This window comes from Panthera leo, chromosome D1 (genome assembly GCF_018350215.1).
Source record: "Panthera leo isolate Ple1 chromosome D1, P.leo_Ple1_pat1.1, whole genome shotgun sequence".
Classification (NCBI taxonomy): Eukaryota; Metazoa; Chordata; class Mammalia; order Carnivora; family Felidae; genus Panthera; species Panthera leo.
Window position 1 is genome coordinate 38,557,613 of NC_056688.1, and position 22,573 is coordinate 38,580,185.

The 22,573-nt window shown below is 41.9% G+C and overlaps 2 protein-coding genes across 2 annotated transcripts; both read right to left on the reverse strand.

Annotated features, from left to right (window-relative positions):
• Positions 1-207: 207 nt before the first annotated feature.
• LOC122201168 (lysine-specific demethylase 4D-like) lies at positions 208-972 on the reverse strand (the record flags this gene model as incomplete). The annotated part of the gene is made up of 1 exon (XM_042907113.1): positions 208-972. A coding segment is annotated over one exon (765 nt), but the record flags the coding sequence as incomplete, so codon positions are not given.
• Positions 973-8,463: 7,491 nt separating this feature from the next.
• Positions 8,464-11,003, reverse strand: LOC122201015 (lysine-specific demethylase 4D-like). Its single transcript, XM_042906840.1, has one exon. It carries the CDS (start codon positions 10,977-10,979, stop codon positions 9,066-9,068), a length of 1,914 nt encoding a protein of 637 aa, XP_042762774.1. The 5' UTR covers positions 10,980-11,003; the 3' UTR covers positions 8,464-9,065.
• Positions 11,004-22,573: the final 11,570 nt, after the last annotated feature.

Consider the following 22,573-nt stretch of genomic DNA (forward strand, 5'->3'; position numbering starts at 1 on the left):
GAAACATAACAGCGTTTTGCAACCTCCACCTTGGCCCAGAGCTCCAACGATTGTTAACAGTGTCAAGTGGTGGCATATCTGAGGCAACCAGGAAGGACTGGGAGGGACCGGAGGAAGCAAGGTCCGTTCAAGGACTCTGAGCTGCGGAAGCCATAGCACGAAGGCAGGTTGCAGGGGTCTGATAGCCAGCATTGTCCCGGGGCAGGACTAGCCTCGGGTCCGGAGTGTGCAGCGCGTCTTGGCCCAGGCATGGGCAGTCGACTCCTGAGCCTCCTGTTCCTGAGGACGATGATGACAACTCATGTCTGCCAACTGGGTGGAGATTCTGGGCAGACCTCCCCCCCCACCACCCCCCCAGGCGCTGAGCTCCCCCTTGTCTGGCGAGGTGGGCTCCGTGTGGTCCACAACAGCCCGGTCCTGCCCGCGCTTCCACAGCTCATAGCGCTCAGGCTGCAGGATGCGCACGAAGGCGTCCATGGAGAAGGTGACCCTGGCCTCCCCGCAGCTGCACTGAGAAGCCACTTTGCCATAATCGATCCATCGCGGGGTGGCGAAGTTGATGGCTTCTGCGCAGTTGAAGCCGTGGTTGAAGCCAGAGTGGTAGCCATAGGGAAACGTCACCATGAACTCGCCAGCCTCCTGAGTGATCCGACTGAAGGGGATCCCGTTGTCCTTGAGGACCGCGGGCGAGATGAGAGCCACCTTGTGCCGCAGGAAGGCGTCACAGGCGCGGGCACTGCCCGGGAACAGCTCGGTGGCCAGGCGCTCCAGGCACCGGCCGTGCTCCGGGGGCACCGCGTACCAGGTTTTGGGCTCCCCGAAGTGCAGGTAGTTGATGCTGTAAAGGTCCATGTCCTCCGTGTGCCAGGCGAAGGTGGTCTTCCACATGCCAAAGTACAGGTAGGGCGTGTTGACGCCTTCGATGACCATGCCGCACTCCTGCTCCAGCAGGCCCTGGATGGTCCCCAGGTGTCAGCGTTTTGATCATGTAAAGAAGCATTGATTTCTAATGCCACAATTTGGTCATATGTATAAGGGTGTCTTCAAATATTTTCGCTCCGAATTTTATGCTTGGATCTGACACTTGAACTTTTCCTGCCAGCTGGCGGTACTCCCCCCCAGCAGCCGGGCCTGTTCATTTGGCAAAAAACACGCTCCCCTCCCCGTCGCCCCCTGCTGGAAAGGAGTGGCTATTGCAGCGGTATCCGACACCCTGGTTTTCCATTTCTTTAGCCAGGCCTGTTCTGTGCCTGTCTTTGGATTCCACGGAGGCAACATTATTTCCGTAATGTTAATTTTTTTTTTCACTACAGGATGAAATGTCATTATTGTAAAAGACTTAGAGTGGCGCCTGGGTGGCTCAGTTGGTTAATCCTCCGACTTCAGCTCGGGTCATGATCTCACGGTCCGTGGGTTCGAGCCCCGTGTCAGGCTCTGTGCTGCCAGCTCGGAGCCTGGAGCCTGCTTCGGATTCTGTGTCTCCCTCTCTCTCTGCCCCTCCCCTCCTCATGCTCTGTCTCTCTCTGTCTCAAAGATCAATAAAAACATTTTAAAAAAATTAAAAAAAAAAAACTTAGATTCTATATGCCATGTCCTGAGACACTATGGTTTTAAATTAATAAGCATCGAAGTCCCAAATCCCAAGGTCTGTCTGGATATATATAGCTGAAGGGTCCACACGAAACCACAATCATATAAACATAGGTATTAATTACTACAATGATAAAACCTCTCATATATGTCACACATCACCACCAGTTCTAACTTGAACTCTTTAAGCAACTAAAATTGTAAGAATACCTCCCAGCTTGCCAATTCATTCAGGAATGGAAACCCTACTTTCAGTAGGTTCTTGCACAAAGGAAATGGGATATTTTTTGACTGGCATTTCAATCAAAACCAATTGTTGAAGGTAGACGCAATTGAAAAGATCATTTTTATCCAATCAGCTCCAATATAATTCCATTGTCAGCAGATCAATCGAACTTTAAAATGTTCTTTTCCACTGCTAGTAACCTCAGTTTGTTATCACCCCACTAAAATAAAACCTATTTGGGGTCAAGATATGTGTTTGAAACCTGAACGTGGAAAGATGCAAAAACCCACAGTCTTCAATAGTCTGAAGATTTGATAAAATTTTTTAAAATGTTTTTTAAATTGTTTTTTAATGTTTATTTATTCTGAGATAGTGGGAGAGACAGAGCGCAAACAGAGGAAGGGCAGAGAAAGAGAGACACAGAATCCGAAGCAGGCTCCAGGCTCCCAGCTCTCAGCACAGAGCCCGACACAAGGCTCGAACTCATGAAAGGTGAGATCACGATCTGAGCTGAAGTCGGACTCTTAACTGACTGAGCCACCCAGATGCCCCCAAAATGTTTTTAATCGCTAAAATAAAAAGTAAAGATTTAAGAATTTGAAACTCTATTTCAAATGTAAATAGTTCTTGCCTTAATCTCTTTTACATTTCTTTGTTTGTTTCTAAGAACAAGGGTGGGGAAGTAAACAGGCAACTGTCCAATAATATGCAATCCTGATTTCACATGAGCATTTTCTAAGATCCAGAAATATGTTTTCCCCCTTGAATGCAACTTCACAATGAAGCAGCATAGATTGATGGCTCTACGTGTGCCATCAAAAATTGAATCCTCTCAGCACTGTTCTTATCTACTCCCTCAGTATCCTCTAAAATCATTCATGTCCAACTCTGGTCTATTCCTTTAGTTTCCCATAAAATGAAGACTTTACCTGATAAAAATCTGTCTTTAAAACTTTGAACATGACAGGGGCGCCTGGGTGGCTCAGTCGGTTAAGCGGCCGACTTCGGCTCAGGTCACGATCTCGCGGTCCGTGAGTTCGAGCCCCGCGTCGGGCTCTGTGCTGACAGCTGAGAGCCTGGAGCCTGTTTCAGATTCTGTGTCTCCCTCTCTCTCTGCCCCTCCCCTGTTCATGCTCTGTCTCTCTGTCTCAAAAATAAATAAACGTTAAAAAAAAATTAAAAAAACAAAAAACAAAAAACAAAAAACTTTCAACATGACAACATAGCAAAGCTAGTTACCACCCATGAGACAATAACTAAATATGTGTGTGTGTGTGTGTGTGTGTGTGTGTATATACATATATATATATATATATATATATATACACATATATATATATATATTTTTTTTTTTTTTTTTTTTTTTTTTTTTTTGAGAAAGAGCATGCATGGGGTAGGAGCAGAGAGAGGAGGAGAGAGAGAATCCCAAGCAGCCTGCACGTTCTGCACTGAGCCCATAGTTGGGCTTGATCCCATGACCGCGAGATCATGACCTGAGCCGATATCAAGAGTCAGATGCTTAACTGACTGAGCCACCCAGGCGCCCCTATATATATTCATTTTTAATCAAGGAGAGATGGAAACTCTATCTATCAGATTTCCAATGTAAAAATAAAGCTGGTCCCACAACTGAAAAACAGAAGCTTTAAACTTGTAACAGAGAAAGTTCTTCCTTTCTACCAACTTCACACATTTAACAAGAAAAAAAGAACAGAATAATATATAACCTATCTTACACTGATCCAAAATCCTGATTTCAAATGAGACAATCCCCGCTGCATAAAGTGCTTTTTTTTTTTTTTTTTTAATCTTTTATTTTTGAGACAGGGAGAGACAGAGCATGAACAGGGGAGGGGCAGAGAGAGAGGGAGACCCAGAATCCGAAGGAGGCTCCAGGCTCTGAGCTGTCAGCACAGAGCCCGACGCGGGGCTCAAACTCACCGACCAAGAGATCATGACCTGAGCGGAAGTCGGACGCTTAACCGACTGAGCCACCCAGGCGCCCCATAAAGTGCTTTCTTAATGGACCCATCCTCAAAATGAAAAGGAATGGGCTGATAAGCCAATAACATTTTACTTATTTTATTTTTGTTTTTTAAGTAAGCTCTACACCCAAAGAAGGGCTTGAACTCAAGACCCTGAGATCAAGAGTCACATGCTCTGCTGACTCAGCCAGCCAGGTGCCCTCCAATAATAGCATTTTAATTGAATCAGCTATATCCTAATCCAATCCCATGGCTCCTCACTGTAATTCAAGATAGAATTAAAATCGAAAGCCACAAAAAAGGTAGAAACAAGGATGTAGAGAAACTTTTAGTCAGGAAAGAGGGAAAACTAGCTAGATGATTTCACCAAATCCTTGACCCAAATCAACATGAATTGAGTGACTACAATGCTGAAGTTATCGAGATAGGATTAATGGAGAACACAAAAATGAGTCAAGTCTTAGGCCTTCCTGAAAAGACGTTTATTCCCATGGGGAAGGTAAGACAAGTGCAGAATTAGCACTAACTGACAAGCTGGATTTGAATACTGACCCTAATATTTACTAAATGGTGACCTCAAGCATTGTATCCAACTTTTCCATAATTTTATTTCTTCATCTATATGATGAGAATGACAATACGGTGATTTTGTACATTAAATGAACCGCTCACCTTGACGCTTGGTGCGTACAGCTCCTGGCATATTGTCTGTGCTCAATAAAGTGTTACTGAGTGTTACAGGAGTTCAGAGGAGAGAGGTCTGGGATCATTTCGGAACCTTCATCAGGAAGTAGGGATTAAGGTCATCTGCCAAAAATGAGAAGAATGATAAAATGGAAGTTCTGGGAACAGTTGCAAGTTTAAAATACAGTCGACCTTTGAACAATTTGGGTGTTAGAGGTGATAATGCCCCCCCACAGCTGAAATCTGTGTATAACTTTTGACTCCCTCAGAACTCAACTACTAATAGCCTACTGTTGACCAGAAGCCTTACTGATAACATAAACAGCCAATTAACCCGTATTTCATGTTGTTTGTTTTATGTACCGAATTCTTACAATAAAGTAAACTAGGGTAAAGAAAATATTATTAAGAGAGTTAAAAGGAAGAGCAAATTCATTTCCAGTACTGTACTGTATTTTTCGGAACGAATCCACGTACTAGTGGACTCTCGAAGGTCAAACCCGTGTTGTTCAGGAGCAATTGTACTGGCTGCGTGTGGGCGACCACTGAAGTAAACAAGAAAAGCATCAAAGGTCGCAAGAGTTTTCTTTTCTTTTCTTCTTAAGTGTATTTATTTATTTTGAAAGAGAGAGAGAGAGAAAATCCCAAGCTGACAGCGCAGAGCCTGACTCGAGGCTCGATCTCACAGAACTGTGAGATCATGCATGACAGGAGCCGAAATCGAGTTAGACGTTTGGGGCGCCTGGGTGGCTCAGTTGGTTTAGTGTCCGCCCTTGGCTCAGGCAATGATCTCGCAGTTCATGAGTTCAAGTCCCGCCTCGGGCTCTGTGCTGACAGCTCAGAGCCTGGAGCCTGCTTCAGATTCTGTGTCTCCCTCTCTCTGTGCTCCTCTCCTGCTCAGTTCAGTCTCTCTCTGTCTCTCAAAAATAAATAAAACAGTAAAAAAAATAAAAATAAACATAGAAAAGGGTCAGAAGCTTAACACACTGAGCCACCCAGGTGCCCTGGTCACAAGAGTTTCCTTAACATCATTCAGCAAACTGATCACTCAGTTCCTTCACCTCCTCCCTTTTATTAAATGATCTTTATCCTCACCCCAAGTTAGTCACCCTGAGATCTCACCTTTTCTAAAATTTTGACTTTAAGAATTCTTAACCAATGCTGACTATCCTTTCAGTTTGCATAATATATACCCAACAATTTTTTTTTACCTAATTGAAAATCCCCAAATGTTGGGCTCTCTAAGTTCTCTCCTTTTTGCTACTCATTGTAGATGAACAACAAAATTGTGATTGACTTCTTCTTGCAAGAATTAAAATCTCGGCTGCACAGAGCCCTGCTAGGGTAGAGTAAGAGGAAAAAAAAAGAAAACTTTAACTAGCTTCCTCCTTGGGTTTTCCAGGTATTTAATCATACCTACTTTAAAAAAAAAGTAATTTTATCACTTATTTTCCATCACTTACAGTTCTAATATTTTGCATTGGTTAATACCTCTAACTCTATTTTAATTACTGGTAGAAATGTCTCAAATATTTCTACCTTAAGTAAAATGTTGGCTTTGGGGCTAAAATAGCTAACTAGCTAGAGACAATGTTTTCTTTTTAAGGAATTGTTATTCACTGATTCTTACATGGGGGTGTGCTTAGAACAAGACTGAGGGGCAGCTGGGTGGCTCAGTCGGTTGAACATCTAATTCTTGATTTCAGCTCAGGTCATGATCCCAGGGTTGTGGGATCAAGACCCATGCTGAGCATGGAGCCTGCTTAAGATTCTCTCTCTCTCCCTTTGTCCCATTCTCCCTGCTCACACACATGCGTACCGTCTCTTAAATAAAAAAAAAATAATAATAAATAAATAAATAAATAAATAAATAAAACAAGACTGAGTGTTGAATTTTGTCAAATGCATATCAACATTTATGAAAATTGTCATTCAACCTTTCTTCTTGGATCTATTAATTAACTAAGTTATATTACCAGATTTTCTTAGTTTAAACTGTCATTACCTTCCTGCAATAAATCCCATTTAGTCATTGGGTTATTTTTATAATATAGTTACACTGTCTTAGCTAATTTTTAATTCAAAACTTTTGTGTAAGTGTTCATAAATAACATCTGATTATTATTTTCTCTCATTATGCAAAGTTCGAATTTTCAAACTTTGAATTTTTTCTTCTTTTTGAATGCCTGAAGAGATTTGGAAATACCTGCTTTTTAAATGTTTTATGGTTACAGTGGAAAATTATCTGGTACTGGTGATTTTTGAGGAGGCAGATTTTTTGACATGTTTCTATATTTCCTACCTAGAAATTTATGTCTTAGATTTTCTTTCTTTTCTGAAATCCGTTTCAATTAATTTTTCCTAGAAAATTATCCATATTATCTGATCTTCTTGTTGATTTATTAGTTATATTATTTTATATATTTTTTCTAACTCCTCAGTTAATACCTTTATAAATTCCTTCCTGGTACTTTCTTTGTTTTTTCCCTAACTTTAGGAGACAGAAGCTTAAACCAGTTAATTTATTCTTCCAATTTTATTGATAAAAACTCTTAAGGCTCTAAATTTTCCTTAATATTATTTTAACTGAATGTCATATATTCCCATGTGTATTTAATTCATTTTTATTTTTTAATTTAATTGTTTTAACGTTTATGTTTGAAGGAGAGAGAGACAGAGCGTGAATGGAGGAGGGGCAGAGAGAGAGGGAGACATGGAATCCGAAGCAGGCTCCAGGCTCTGAGCCATCAGCACAGAGCCTGATGCAGGGCTCAAGCTCATGAACTGTGAGATCGTGACCTGAACTGAAGTTGGAAGCTTAACCAACTGAGCCACCCAGGTGGCCCTTTAATTCATTTTAAATCTAAAAGCCCTCCAATAATGCTTCTTGGACTCCAGGCATCCACTTAGTACTTTATAAGTATCAAGTCATAGAACCATCATACCAATCATATGAGGTAGGTGCTATGACTCTCCCTATTCTAAAGTTGAGGAAATTGAGTCACCACCATTAGGTAATTTGCCCAGGTCACACAAAGTGGTAAGAGTCAAGCTAGGATTCAAAGTCAGGCAGTCCGGCTCCAGAGGTCATGTAATTACAAATATTTATGTTGCTTCCTTGTTTCCTGGAAATCTGGCTAAAATTTGGCTCAAATCAAGTCATTCAACTGAGAGTTTTTAGTACTCAGGGAAAAAAGACCTTGATAGTTTCTGTCTTAAAAAATTAATTTCCAGGGGCGCCTGGGTGGTGTCCAGCTTCGGCTCAGGTCATGATCTCACGGTTTGTGAGTTCGAGCCCCGTGTCAGGCTCTGGGCTGATGGCTCAGAGCCTGGAACCTGTTTCAAATTCTGTGTCTCCCTCTCTCTCTGCTCCTACCCCACTCATGCTCTGTCTCTCTCTCTTTCAAAAATAAATAAACATTAAAAATTTTTTTAAATTAATTTCTAGTTTTATTGCATGATAATTGCTGTTTGATTTTTTCCTTTGTTTAGGGAATTTATTGATTTTTTTTCACACTAATATATGTCAGTTTTTGCGATTGATCCATTGGCACTTCACAAAAGCAAGTATCGTCTATTACCAGGTTCATAAGTCTGCCTTTATTGTTAATGTTAAGTTTTCAACATCATTAAGTTTGTCCATTTTTTCTGTCTTGCACTAAGTAAGGGGTCCTGAACATCCAATTACAATATGTGTTCCAGTTTCTCCACACCAGCACCACCACCAATGCTCAGAACACTACCATGTCTGAGAATTCAGCTCATTTCTGAAACTAACTACCTGGAGATAGTGTCAGACCCTACAGGTTAAAGGGTCAAGACTGTCACGCTCCCCCACCCCCAACCCCTGCATCCCATCCCGTACTTGCCTATACTTCTGACCAACTGGCTATAAATCAGAGCTGCCTCAACCCCTTTCTTCAGTTTGACTAATTCACTAGAATGGCTAACAGAACTCAGAAAACATTTTACTTACTAGATCTCCATTTTTTATGAGACTTTTATAGGCAGAAAGGAAGAGGAAGAAGGAAATTATACTAGGCAAAAAAAAATTGAGTTGATTATGGGGGTTACATTCCTTTAGAGGATGGAAGGAGTCTATCAGCAGATAACCTAACTGGTACTGATCAGACGATTCCTGATTAACTGGATTAAACCTCCATTTCTCCATTTAAATACAAATTAAGTCTCTGTTTAGTGACATGGCGTTTAGCATAAGACACTCCATTTAGGACCTGTTGTCTTGTTTTTAAGAAGGTATCTCATAAATAGTCTTGATACTAAAAATATATGTTAAGGATTTTAGACTTTCCTTGCTTTGCAGATGCAACTTTAAGAAAATAAAGTTACAAAGATCCCTGAGGCAGAATTGGCTGACAGACTCAATTAGGTCTAGTTTCAACGTGAGCAGTGGCATGTAGCATATCCAGTGGAAGCTGGCATCTTTGGGGATGCGTCTTTTCTAGAAAATAAAGCACCTCTGGGACAGGCCCAGCACAGAATTGTTGTGGGCCTGAGAGCTTCTGTGGTTCCTGGGGTTGAGGGTCAGATACAGCCATACTGGGCAAAATCTTCAATAGTCATGAGCTCAAAGGCTGGAGATCTTCCATGGGTGGTGAACACATCCCAGGGCTCAAAGAGGGCAACTGCCTCAGACTTGAACCCAGAGGATCACAGTCAGGGGTGCAGGAAGGTCTGGCAACTGGAGCTGGGGTCAGATTCATAGAGGCATAAGTGTGGTCTATCATTACAACCTCAGAGAGGTTCACAGGGGCCTTGCAATCCCCATCAGAGTCCTTGGGGAATCTTCTCCGAGTCCCAGTGACATTGGGGCAAGTCAGTGGGACATTGTCAGAGAAGTTGATTGTGATGTTGTCCAAGGATAGCAGGCAAGGGCCAGGGTGCATCGCATTCTCAGGATCCAATGGAGGCCCTAAGGGTTGAAGATCAGGGCCACAACAGCACCCAGAAGTTTCAGCATAAAACTGGTGTCCGGGGCTCAGTGGTTCAGGATTGACCATGAAGAGTCCATTCATAGGGAGGGGCAGAGCCTCAGGGTACTGGGCTGTGTGCGTTCCCACCGAGAGAGGCCTCTTGGCCCGGGCCTGGATGCTGGGCCCCCGGGCCCCTTGTTCCCGAGGACGACGACCAGGACCACATCTGCCCATTGAGGGATGAACATCTCGGGCAGAGGGAATCGGGGTCGGTGGTCGGGTGGCGCCAGCCTCCTGGGAAGTGCAGGCGGGGACAAGCCCAGACTGGGCATCAGAGGAAGAAGTCTGGGCCGGCGAGGAGCGTGGGGAGGCCAGGCACATCGGGGTGCGACGGCCAGTCCCACCACTAGCGGCCACAGGCCGAGGGGTGCGCGTGGCCCGGCGGGGTGGGAGGTGCCTCAGGCCCAGCAGGGCTCTCCGGGGAGCTTGGGCCTCCCTCCAGGCGCTGAGCTCCCCCTTGTCTGGCGAGGTGGGCTCCGTGTGGTCCACAACAGCCCGGTCCTGCCCGCGCTTCCACAGCTCATAGCGCTCAGGCTGCAGGATGCGCACGAAGGCGTCCATGGAGAAGGTGACCCTGGCCTCCCCGCAGCTGCACTGAGACGCCACTTTGCCATAATCGATCCATCGCGGGGTGGCGAAGTTGATGGCTTCTGCGCAGTTGAAGCCGTGGTTGAAGCCAGAGTGGTAGCCATAGGGAAACGTCACCATGAACTCGCCAGCCTCCTGGGTGATCCGATTGAAGGGGATCCCGTTGTCCTTGAGGACCGCGGGCGAGATGAGAGCCACCTTGTGCCGCAGGAAGGCGTCACAGGCGCGGGCACTGCCCGGGAACAGCTCGGTGGCCAGGCGCTCCAGGCGCCGGCCGTGCTCCGGGGGCACCGCGTACCAGGTTTTGGGCTCCCCGAAGTGCAGGTAGTTGATGCTGTAAAGGTCCATGTCCTCCGTGTGCCAGGCGAAGGTGGTCTTCCACATGCCAAAGTACAGGTAGGGCGTGTTGACGCCCTCGATGACCACGCCGCACTCCTGCTCCAGCAGGTCCTGGATGGTTCCCAGGTGGCCAAGGTTCCACTGTTGAGTGTTTTCCGCAAACAAGGAGCCGCTGATGTCAGCGCCATAAATCGGAGAATCGTACAGGCGGGTTTTCCAATACTTTCGCTCCAAATCCTCAAAATCCGAGTGTGGCGGAGTCCGATACTTTCCGCTGTTTGCCAGTTGGCGATACTCCGCCACTGTCATGGCTTTCTTCTTTTTATGGTATTGAGTAAACACACCTGCCCGCCCGGAGACCACCTGCTGGAGGGGAGTTGCTATTAAGACGTCACTGATATCGTCATAGGCCTGCCTGGCTTTCCATTCCTTGGGGGGAATCACCTTGGCCAGGCCTGCGCGGTGTGCCCCTTTGGATTCCATGTACGCAATATATCTGGGGAAATCTTTAAATTCTTCCGTGGTTGGGTGAAAGGTCATGATTGTATAACTTGGGTTCTTAGGCTGCTTCATGGCTGCAATGTAATAAGTAACTGACTCCTGGGGTCTCAGGTATGTTTTAGATACCCGAGGAAGTAGGGGGGTAATATAATACCTTCTCTAGTCTTTCTTTATTAAAAAAAAAAAAAAAAAAAAAAAAAAAAAAGCTGTGTCATGTGAGTGAGGCAGTAGTTGGGACTTGAAATTTTAAACAAATGAAGTGATATCTCTTCCAGGCTTGCCTGTTCACGGGGTGGGGGATGCCACTCTGGGCAGCATCTCGTGCTGGAAGGAAGTAGAGTGTTTCCCAGTGGCGCACGCCCTCTGCACCAAGTCCTGGCTCAGCCTGCGGTTCTGAGGCTTCCTCAGTTGGAGCCGCGCGTCTCTGAGGCTTCTCCTGATGCACCTGCCTCAGTGCATGCGTGGCGCCTCACCTCACTGGAGCAGAGAGCCTCTTCGAGAAAGTTTGAAGGCTAAATCTAAAGGAAAGAGCACAAAATATTTGAAAATAAAGGAATGACAAAAGAAATACTAACGTAGCATCAAAATAAACAAAATCGGTCTAGTGACGTTAACTTCAAATTGGAATTTCAGTGCAAAAACTGCACTGTTGGTAGGAATGTAAACTGATGTAGCCATTATGGAAAATAGTATGGAGGATCCTCAAAAAATTCAATAGAGCTACCATATGATATCTAGCAATCCACTTCCTGGTATATACCTGAAGGAACCTGAAAACAGTATCGAAGATATGTCTGTACCCCATGCTTCCCGCAGCGTTATTCACAATAGCAAGACATGGACGCACCCCAGTCCATATCCATTAATGAATGGATAAGGAAGAAGTGGTATATATACAACGGAATATTACTCAGCCATAAGAAAGAAGGAGATCCTGCCATTTCCAACAATGTGTTTGGACCTAGTGAGTGAACTGTGGTAAAATGAAATAAGTCAAAGACAGATACCATATGATGTCACTCACATGTGGAATTTAAGAAACAAAACACATAAACAAGCAAAGGAAAAAGAGATATACAAAAAACCAGACTCCTAAATACAGAGAACAAACTGGTGGCCTCCAGAAGGGAGGTGAGTAGGGAGATGGGTGAAATAGGTGATGGGGATTAAAGAGCACACTTACCATGATGAGCACTAAGTAATGCATAGAATTGTTGAGTCATTGGCTAAAATAAGCAAATCAGGAGACTCTAGATGCTGATGAGGATGTGGAAAAACAGGAACCCTCTTGCACTCTTGGCGGGAAAGCGAACTGGTGCAGCCACTCTGGAAAACAGTGTGGAGGTTCCTCAAAAAATTAAAAATAGAACTAGCCTATGACCCAGCAACAGCACTGCTAGGAATTTACCCGAGGGATACAGGAGTGCTGATGCAGAGGGGCACTTGTACCCCAATGTTTATAGCAGCACTTTCAACAATAGCCAAATTATGGAAAGAGCCTAAATGTCCATCAGCTGACGAATGGATAAAGAAATCGTGGTTTATATACACAATGGAATACTACTTGGCAATGAGAAAGAATAAAATCATGCCATTTGCAGCAATGTGAATGGAACTGGAGGGTATTATGCTAAATTAAATAAGTCAGTCAGAGAAACACAGATATCATATGTTTTCACTCATATGTGGATCTTGAGAAACATAACGTATGGGGGAAGGGTAGGGGGGAAAGAAGTTACAGAGAGGGAAGGAGGCAAACCGTAAGAGATTCTTAAATACAGAGAACAAACTGAGGGTTGATGGGGGGTGGGGAAGAGGGGCAAGTGGTGATGGGCATTGAGGAGGGCACTTGTTGGGATGAGGACTGGGTGCTGTATGTAAGCCAATTTGACAATAAACTTATTTTAAAAAAGGATTGTTCAGTCATTATAATGTACATCTGAAACCAGTATAATACTATATGTTCATTAATCTTTAATAAAAAATAACTCTCTACCTCCCTATTAAAAAAAAGAAGATGTGATGTGATACACACACACACACACACACAAACACACACACACAAGGGTATACCATTCAGTCCTGAGAAAGATGCAAATCTGGCTTTGGGGACAACATAGACCTCAAGGCATTATGCTAAGTGAAATAAACCAGATAGAGAAAGACAAATACTGCATGGTATCACTTATGTGTGGAATCAACAAATTAAAAAAAAAAAAAAAAGAGTGAAACTTACAGAAACAGAATGTAATAGCGGTTCCCGGGGGGTTGGGGGTGAGAAAAATAGGGGGAGGCTGGTAAAAAGCTACAAAATTTCAGGTATAAGATGACTAAGTTCTGAGGATCTAATGTAAACCATGGTGACTCTAGTTCATAAAACTGTGCTGTAGAATTGAAATTTTATGAGAATAGAACTTAAACGTTCTCACCAAAAAATACATTAAAAAAAAGTAAATATGTGATCTGATTGTTGTATTAATCATCTCGACGGGCAAATCCTCTTACAATGTGTGTACATACATCAAATCACCACAATGTTCACTTTCAGTATTTCACAACTCTTAATGTCAATTATACCTCAGTAAAGTTAAGATTAAAAAAAAAGGAATTGAGGGCAAAGCATGAGACAGAAAAAAGAGAAACATCTAACTGAACCAAGAATAATGGAGCAAGTTTGTAAATAAATGAGTGAAGCCCTGGGTGAATTAACCTCAAAGGTAAATTAAAGAATGGAAAACAAAGATATGAGCTCAAACAATTTCGAATGAAACATTTTACCCAATAGAAATGATCACCAAGGTCTTGGTGGGTTAGGCATCCTATGCTGTTTCTGCTCAGGTTATGATTCCGTGATTCATGAGACCGAGCTCTGCATCGGGCTCCACACCGACAGCTTGGAGCCTACCTGGGATTCTCTCTGTCTCTCTGCCTCTCAAAATAAACAAATAAACTTAAGTAGAAGTGGTCACCAAAACCAAAACCTGATTCTAATAAAGACAATTAGAAGTGAAAAGACGTGAGCATGAAAAATACAAATAGCCCACATTTTGATAAGAGGACATACAGCAGAACATCTAGTAGAGAATTTTTTAAATTATAATTGAATTTTATAAATAACTTGGCACTACTAACTTTGAAAACTAAAAATGGACAATTTTCTCAAAAGTGCAAATATCCTAGATGGGTGCAAGAAAAAACTAGAATACTTATATATACTAATAAACTTAATAAAAATAAAACAAGTTGTTTAAGTATGACCCATAAAAACCTAATACGCCATCTTACAAGTGGATTCTAACTCTTGCCTCGTACAAATTTTCTAGACTATGATATTCAGTTTGTTTGTGAGGCTACCAGCATAACCTGGGAGCTAAACCTAGAGGGACTGACGATGGATAAGTGCTCTTTAGGGCCAACATTATTGAGGGTAAAAGTTGCAAAAGTCTCCAATAAAATTTTATCCCATTTTTACCAGAAATGGCATTAAAAAAAAAAAAAACAAAACACTCACATCATGATAAAGTATTGCAAGGATGGTTTAAAAACTCTACCAGCATTACTGAATACCTTCACAAATCAAATGGAACAATTATCATCTGATGGCATGCAGAAAAATATTTGAAATAACTCAACACCTATTTTATTATTTTAATGCATATTTTTTTTAAAAAGGGAAAGAAGTGCCATGATAGAAGCAAAGATTTATGTAAACAACAAAATACAGAACATAAATGCTCATGTTAAGTTTACACCGGATGTTCTCAACCTTAATGGGTAAACACTTGAAGCAGTCTAATTAAAACCTAATCATGTTGCATTAAAAGACGAATTATTAAAACTGATGGGTTCAACAAAGTTTCCGGACACAGGTTAGCATAGAGAAATATCTATAGCATTCTGCAACTAGTTAATGCAGGGGTAGTAGTCCAATTCTAGAAACCAGTAGCCAGTTCTAGAAGCCGTCTTAATTCTACTGGATACCAGCCTGCTGAATGCAGGGCTTTTTCCTGAAAATCTATGATTTTTACCAAGAAGTTATTAAGAAGAATATTAACTCCACAAGTCTGAAAACACAGTTTAAAAGTAAAACTGTTTTTTTTTTTAAGTTTATTTATTCATTTTGAGAGAAAGAGAAAGAAAGAGAATCCCAAGCCATCAGTGCAGAGCCCGACGCAGGTCTGAATCTCATGAACCTTGAGGTTGTGACTTGAGCTGAAACCAAGAGTCAGACGCTTAACCCACTAAGCTACCCAAGAACCCCTAAAAATAAAATTGTTTTTACTGCCTTCTTTTAACCCAAGGAAATGAGGTCCCAGTGTGTATTTCTCAAATGTAAACATATATAAAACTACAGTCAGCAACTTAAACTTGTAACAGAAAAATAACTCTTGCTCACAAGAGCAAATAGCACAAATAAAGCGACCTACCTTCCACCAACAAAATCCTGATTCCAGCTGAAGGTACTCCAGGGCCTGGAGAGACCTCGTACTCTTAGCAGCTCACGTCCAAATGCAGCTCGCGTCCTGATGGCTCTGGCTTTATACCCGGCCAGTAGCTGATTTTAATTGTATCAGTGCCCATCTAACGGAATCCTGGGGCTGGGGTCGTAAGTAATCATCCGACTTTGTGTAATCTCTTGTTTGGTTGGTTTTTTTTAAACCAATCTTTAAACAAAGCAAACTAAGAGGCTGAAAATGGAGAGTGGGAAAGTCAAACTATGCAAACATTAAACAAAAGATACCTGTAATTAACATCAAATATATTTATAGGATACAAGAAAGTTTAGAGTTATCAAAGAGAAACACTCACTAGGAAAATGTAACAGTGATGTACTTTATGTGCCTAACCACACAGCACTGGGAAGTAAAGCACACATACAAAGAATAACAATGGAAAATGCTTTTGAATACATATAAAATACTTATAAAAATTTACTGATATAAGGGTTACCTGGGCGGCTTAGTCAGTTAAGCACCCACTCTTGATTTTGGCTCAGGTCATGATCTGACGGTTTTGTGAATGTGAGCCCCACTGGTGGGCTTTGTGTTGACAGCAAGGAGCCTGTTTGGGATTCTCTCTCTCTCCCTCTCTCTCTCTGCCTCTCTCTCTTTGCCTCAAAAATAATGAAACTTTTAAAATATTACTGATATAAGACCACAAAATAAATAGCAATAACATTTCCATGGAACCAACATATTGAGCATAATCTTGACCACAGTGAAAGAAAATTGAAAGTCAGCAATAAAAAACTGAACACAACTATATTTATTTGAAAATTAGAAGCCACATAACGCCTACAATAATATCCATATAAAATGCTATTGATTTGTATGTTCAACTCAGTGAAAAACAAAGCGGTATTATGCAAGAGAAAAGGGGAAAAAAATCAGAATAATGATACCATGATAAATAAACGAAGGTGAAAACGAACACCTGCAAAAATAGAGATGATTAATAAAACAGAAAACTGATACTTTTAAGATGTTTATTTATTTATTTTGAGAAAGAGAAGAGAAAGGAAGTGTGAGTGGAGAGGGGCAGAGAGAGAATTCCAAGCAGGCTCATGTTGTCAGCACAGAGCCTCAAAAGGGGCTGGATTTCGGGAACAATGAGATCACGACCTGAGCCAAAATCAAGGGTAGGACACAGCTCACTGAGCCACCCAGGTGTCCCAGAAAACAGATACTTTTAGGGAAAAATTAAAAAAAAAAAGTGGCAAATCTGATGAAGGAAAAGAAGTTACTAGGACTGGGACAGGAAACGGATGACCTGAGCCTGGAGCTTCTTCAAATCTTGAAATTAAGGACCCATTACACCAATAAAGACATTGAGAGTCACCGCAAAGGGGCACAGGAACCACAGGAAAGAGCTCCTAATGGCCAGAACTCAAACAATCTGGCCAACAAAATAATGAAAGTGCTATTCAATGACAACTCAAAGTATAAGATGAATATCTGTGAGTCCACACTGATATAAATGATTAACAAATTGAGAAGGACCAATAAATCTGTCCTGCAGAAGATTCCAGATACATTGCATATACTCCACTCTAAAGGAGGTGAGGATAACACTCTGCTGCCTGAGTGCAGGCTGTGAATACTGACTGCCTTCAGGAGTACAGAGTGGCAAGTGGGGTGGGGGTAGTCATTTTACAATGGAGATCGTGAAATGAACATGGTTTCAGCCAAGTCAACACCGAGAGTCATAACTTATGTTGATAGTATCTGCCCTTGATATGGTGTGACAAAAATGGCACTGTAACTCTGTAATCTTCCTCCAAGGGTAATCATAAATAAAGACAAATTCCAACAGAGGGGCAACCTGCAATATAACTGACTGCTACTCCCCAAAATTGTCAAGGTTCTATATAAGCATTTTTGTGAAAAACAAGGAAGTTCTAGTAAATAACATTGGTATTCACTCATTCATTGAACTAATGTGTCATCGAAATGAAGCCATTAATACTAGGGGGAAATGGGAGTGGGAGGGGTTGGGAGGAATGGGAACTCTTTGAACTACCTGCTCGAGTTTTCAGAAATCTAAAACTGTTCTAAAAAAGGAAAGTATTACTAAGTATAATAAAATAACATAAACAAGAGAAGACACCAATAAGTGATATTCAAATGAAAAATATTAGAAATATAATCTAGATTTTTCAAACAGTCTACAAAACACAACACAAATCAAATGATTTCATGAATCACTATAGGTCTTAATAGTTTTAGAACAGGAAGCAGGGGGGTTTTCCTTTTAACGTTTTAAAACCATGAACTATGTGCTTACAGAAATGTATAAAGCTTATATGTTCTGTTAACAAATAACTATAGAGCAAGCACCACCCAGGTCAAGAAAATAAAACCTCACCAGACACCCAGGAACGTGACTTGTCCGTCCCCTCTGGTATTACAGCCCCAACTGCCTTTGACACTAATCCTATCCTGACGCTGGGCGTAGCAATTTTGGTAAACAACATAAAATTAAAATTGTGCCCATTTTTGAAAACTTTATTTAACCTTATTCATATCGATACAATCCTACTTTGTGTGCCTTAATGTACCCTTCTGTGTATTTTTTTGATCATTTTGATGTTGTCGCCCATCGCTGGACTCTGTTCTGTTTCAGGGCAGTCATGGGTTCAGCCATATAAACGTTTAAACTGTCGAGGGGCCTCTGGGTCGCCTCCACCCTTGACCTCTTACAGTGTTGCTCTGAAAACTCTCACACACGTTCATTGGAGCACACACGTGCATTCATACCTAAAACTCACTTTCTTGGTCACAGAACGTAAATTCAAACTTTGTCCTGCCAAACTGTTTTTGGAGAGTTTTTACCAATTTACACACTCACTAGCTGCATATGAGGGTGCTTGTGGTTCCTCACTTTTGCAAACCTTCGATGATTTATCAGCCTTCTTATTTTAGCTAATCAGATGGCCGTGCAGGAGTATCCCATTATGATTTGCGTTTCCCAGGGGATCACTAAAGAGGGTGAGAGATTTTTTCTTTAGTATATTGTCCAATTGGATATGCTCTTTGGTTAAGTGCCTAATCAAGCATTTTCTCCATTTTTCTGCTGGGTTGTCAGTCTTTCTTTGAAGTAGTTCTTTATATATTCTGGATATTCTCTCTGCATTGGATATGAGTAATATAGTATCTGTTTCCTCTCCCTGATTTGCCTTTTCACACTCTCTTTCATATCTTTTGATGAAGAGAAGTCCCTCTTTACAACTAATAGGACATATATTATTAAAAAGTAGCTAGCTAATGCATAGGGAGAGTACCAATACCAGACATGTTCAAAATAGTCTGCATAGAATAATTCATTTTTTTAACATTTATTTATTTTTGAAATACAGAGAGAGACAGAGCACGAGTAGGGGAGGAGGAGACACAGAATCTGAAGCAGGTTCCAGGCTCTGAGCTGTCAGCACAGAGCCTGACGCGGGGCTCAAACCCACAAACCGTGAGATCATGACATAAGCCAGTCAGAAGCTTAACTGACTGAGCCACCCAGGCGCTCCTAGAATTATTGGTTTAATTTTCATAACGACCCTTCCAGGGAAGTCCTCCTCCTTATCCTCATGTTGGCCGGGTGAGGAAACTGAGTCAAGGAGACATTAGGCAAACTTCTTAAGGTTACAGATCTAGCAAGTGGTAGAGTCAGATATTCAAAGAATCTCCGAGATTATTCCTTGAAAGGAGGACAAAGAAGGCTGACTTCTCCACTATGAGGCTGTGATAGTTGAGTTGCAACGAACAAACACATCTGTAGACGAGATAGATGAGGCCAGACACGCATACTGTGTAACTGGGAATCTCTATATAATGGGGACGGAACACCAAACTGGGGGTGGGGGAGAATGGACTATTTTTTTTTTTAATTTTTTTTTAATGTTTATTTATTTTTGAGACAGAGAGAGACAGAGCATGAACGGGGGAGGGGCAGAGAGAGAGGGAGACACAGAATTGGAAGTAGGCTCCAGGCTCTGAGCCATCAGCCCAGAGCCCGATGCGGGGCTCGAACTCACGGACCGCGAGATCGTGACCTGAGCCGAAGTCAGACACTCAACCGACTGAGCCACCCAGGCGCCCCTGGACTATTTTTGAGAGAAAAAAAAAAAAAATAGTAGAGCTCTACCTCACACCACTTACATAAATTTGAGGTGGATTGCAGGCTGAAGATTCAAAACAGAGCTTGACGACTAACAGAAAACATACTGAAGAATTTGTCTTTTTGAACTCAGGGTGGAAAAAAAGGCCTTAAAGAACCAAAAGCACCATGGTGGCAATGTCTGATATACTTAACTCATTCCAATGTAATGACTCTGATAGTTAGTTTTATGCATGGACTTGATTGGGCTCAGAGCTGCCCACAGTAGCTGCTAAAGAAATTATTCCTGGGTGTGTCTGCGTGGGTGTCTCAGGAAGAGATTAGCATTTGCATCAGTAAACCGAGTAAAGATCACTTTCAGCCATACAGGTGAGCTGATCCAAGTCATCAAGTGCTGGAACGGAATGAAAGAAGAAGAAAGGTCAATGCAGCCTCTCGGTCTGAGCTGACACAGCGTCTTTGCTTGTCCTGCGACATCAGACGTAGGGCCTCTGGTTCCCAGGTGTTTGGCCTGTGAAAATTGGTAGTGGAGAACCTCACCAAAGTGGAGCTGGGAGCTTTTGGCAGGGGGAGCTCTCATGTCAATTTCGGACCCAACAGGAAGAGGCAGACTCAACCTTACGTGGACTTGATCTTGCAGGTGGCTATTACTGGATAATAGCTGGAGAAAGAGGTGCTTTCCTCATCTCGGGCAACAGCTCAGCCAATGAAAAACCAGCACATTTGAAACTCCCACTTCACTGCAGTGAACATTTAATTTAAAAGAGCCTTCCTAACTTACCCCTGGTCTCCTTAAAAAAGCATATCTGTCCGTTGTTCCCCGGACTCGTGTACAGTTTTGCCCCAGCTTTTTTGTCTCACCCTGTGATTCTCCTTTTCCAGAATAAACCCATCTTTTGCTGGTAAATTTTTTTTAATTTTTTAACATTTTTTAATTTGTTTTGAGATAAGAGTGAGCATGAACAGAGGGAACAGAGAGAGAGAGAGAGAGAAAGAGAGAATTCCCAGCAGGCTCCATGCTGTCGGCGAAGAGCCAGACATAGGGCTCCTTCTCAGCACAGCGAGATCACGACCTGAGCAGAAGTCAGGAGTTAGATGCTTAACCAAATGAGCCACCCAGAGGCCCTTACTGTTTTTTTTTTTAACTTTTAAGTGTGATGGGACCCAGACTCAGACTTCTACCATTGGCTCCCAGATTCTCAGGCCATTGGACTCATGCTGAGTTATATCACCATATTTCTGGTTGTCAGGCTTGCAGAACATTAATCTAGAAAATCACTGGATTTCTTGGCCTCTGCAACCATGTGAACCAATTCCTATAATAAGAGCTCCTCTTATATGTATCTCTATATATTCTATTGGTTCAGTTTACCTTTAGAACCCTAATTCAATGATATAAAAATAATTAAAAATTACACTCTAGGAGATTTTCATCATGCCAAAAAAAACAAACAAACAAACAAACCACCAAACCCACAATGAATTAGTATCCTGAATATCACAAAACCTCTACAAAGGCAAAAAACAAACAAACAAAAAACTACAAAAAACAAAACAAAACAATCCCCTAGCCCCCAAAAGAGGGCAAAACTTCAGATTAGGCAATATTAACAAATTATATCCAAATGGCTAATATGAAAATATGTGCAGATTTCCTAGCAATCAGGCAAACACAATGAGATTCTAGTTTTTACTCATTTATATTAGGAGGCATAAAAGCATGTGATTTTTAAGAATGGGCCAAAATATAGAGAAGCTAGAACTCCCTCACTGCTAGTGGAGATATAAATTGGAAGCCAATCTGACTGTTCTAGGAAAGTTGAAAATGATCATTAAATACAACATAGTATTTCTATTTCTTTATACAAAGCTGTTCAGGAAAGCGTTTGAATTCACAAAGATTTAGAAATAATCCTGTTGTCCATCAGAAGGGGAGTGAATAAGATAAAAATTGACAACAGATCTCATTTAATTTGTTGGACTAAGACCTATATAAAGCAATGTCTTCAGAGCTTGTAAATGTAATATTGAATTTTTAAAACCTAACGGGGGGTGCCTGGGTGGCTCAGTGGGTTAAACATCTGACTTCAGCTCAGGTCATGATCTTGCAGTCTGTGGGTTTGAGCCCCACATCGGGCTCTGTGCTGACAGCTCAGAGCCTGGAGCCTGCTTTGAATTCCATGTCTCCCTCTCTCTCTGCCCCTCGCCCGCTCATGCTCTGCCTCTGTCTCTCAAAAATGAATAAACATTAAAAAAATAAAAAATAAAACGTAATGGGATAAGTTGATAAGACCACGCACACCATATTACCTGTGGCTGCATATACTTTTGTCTATAAACTTGAATATACACTGAATTCACCATTGTTCTCTCTCACAGGTTAAAAATGTCTAGAAGAGATCATGGCAGTGAGAACAAAAGTGGCAATTTATATAATTGTTATGATAAATGCCCCTTGCTTTACCAAGATTGAGCATAGGAAAACCTTAGTGGACATGACAGACAGCTGGAGATGGGTGTCTTTTACTGAGAAGAGTAGTCAACACTGAGTGTCTACACTGAGGGTGTCACCACGAATGAAATAGGATTGTGAATAAAACTGCTTGCAGAAGCCCCTTCAATACCACCCTCGGCTCCCAGTCCTTTCAAGAAGACTAGTTTAGGGGCACTTGGGTGGTTCGGTCAGTTGAGCGTCAGTCTGTTTATTTTGGCTCAGGTCATGATCTCATGGTTCATAAGATCGAGTCCTGTGTCCGCTCTGCACCAACAGCTTTGACCCTGTTTGAGATTCTCTCTCTCACTCTCTGCCCCTTCTCTTCTCTTGCTCTGTCTCTCAAACAAACAAACAAACAAACAAACATTAAAAAGCTTAGAAAAGTTTGAGTACGCTGAACAACATTCTTAATATTTCTTGTCCTTATTGAGCAAGGCAAATTAAAACAAATATGTGAAAATAACTGGCTGAAAACAGAGGAATGCCAATGGGAACGATATTTTCTGGAAATCAGCTTTGTTTCTTCCCCTTTAAGACCCAACCCTTTTTTGAGCTTATGCTA

What these genes read in the sequence shown, in the direction of transcription:
- LOC122201015 (XM_042906840.1), bottom strand. Translation starts at nt 10,979, where the DNA reads ATGAAGCAGCCTAAGAACCCAAGTTATACAATCATGACCTTTCACCCA.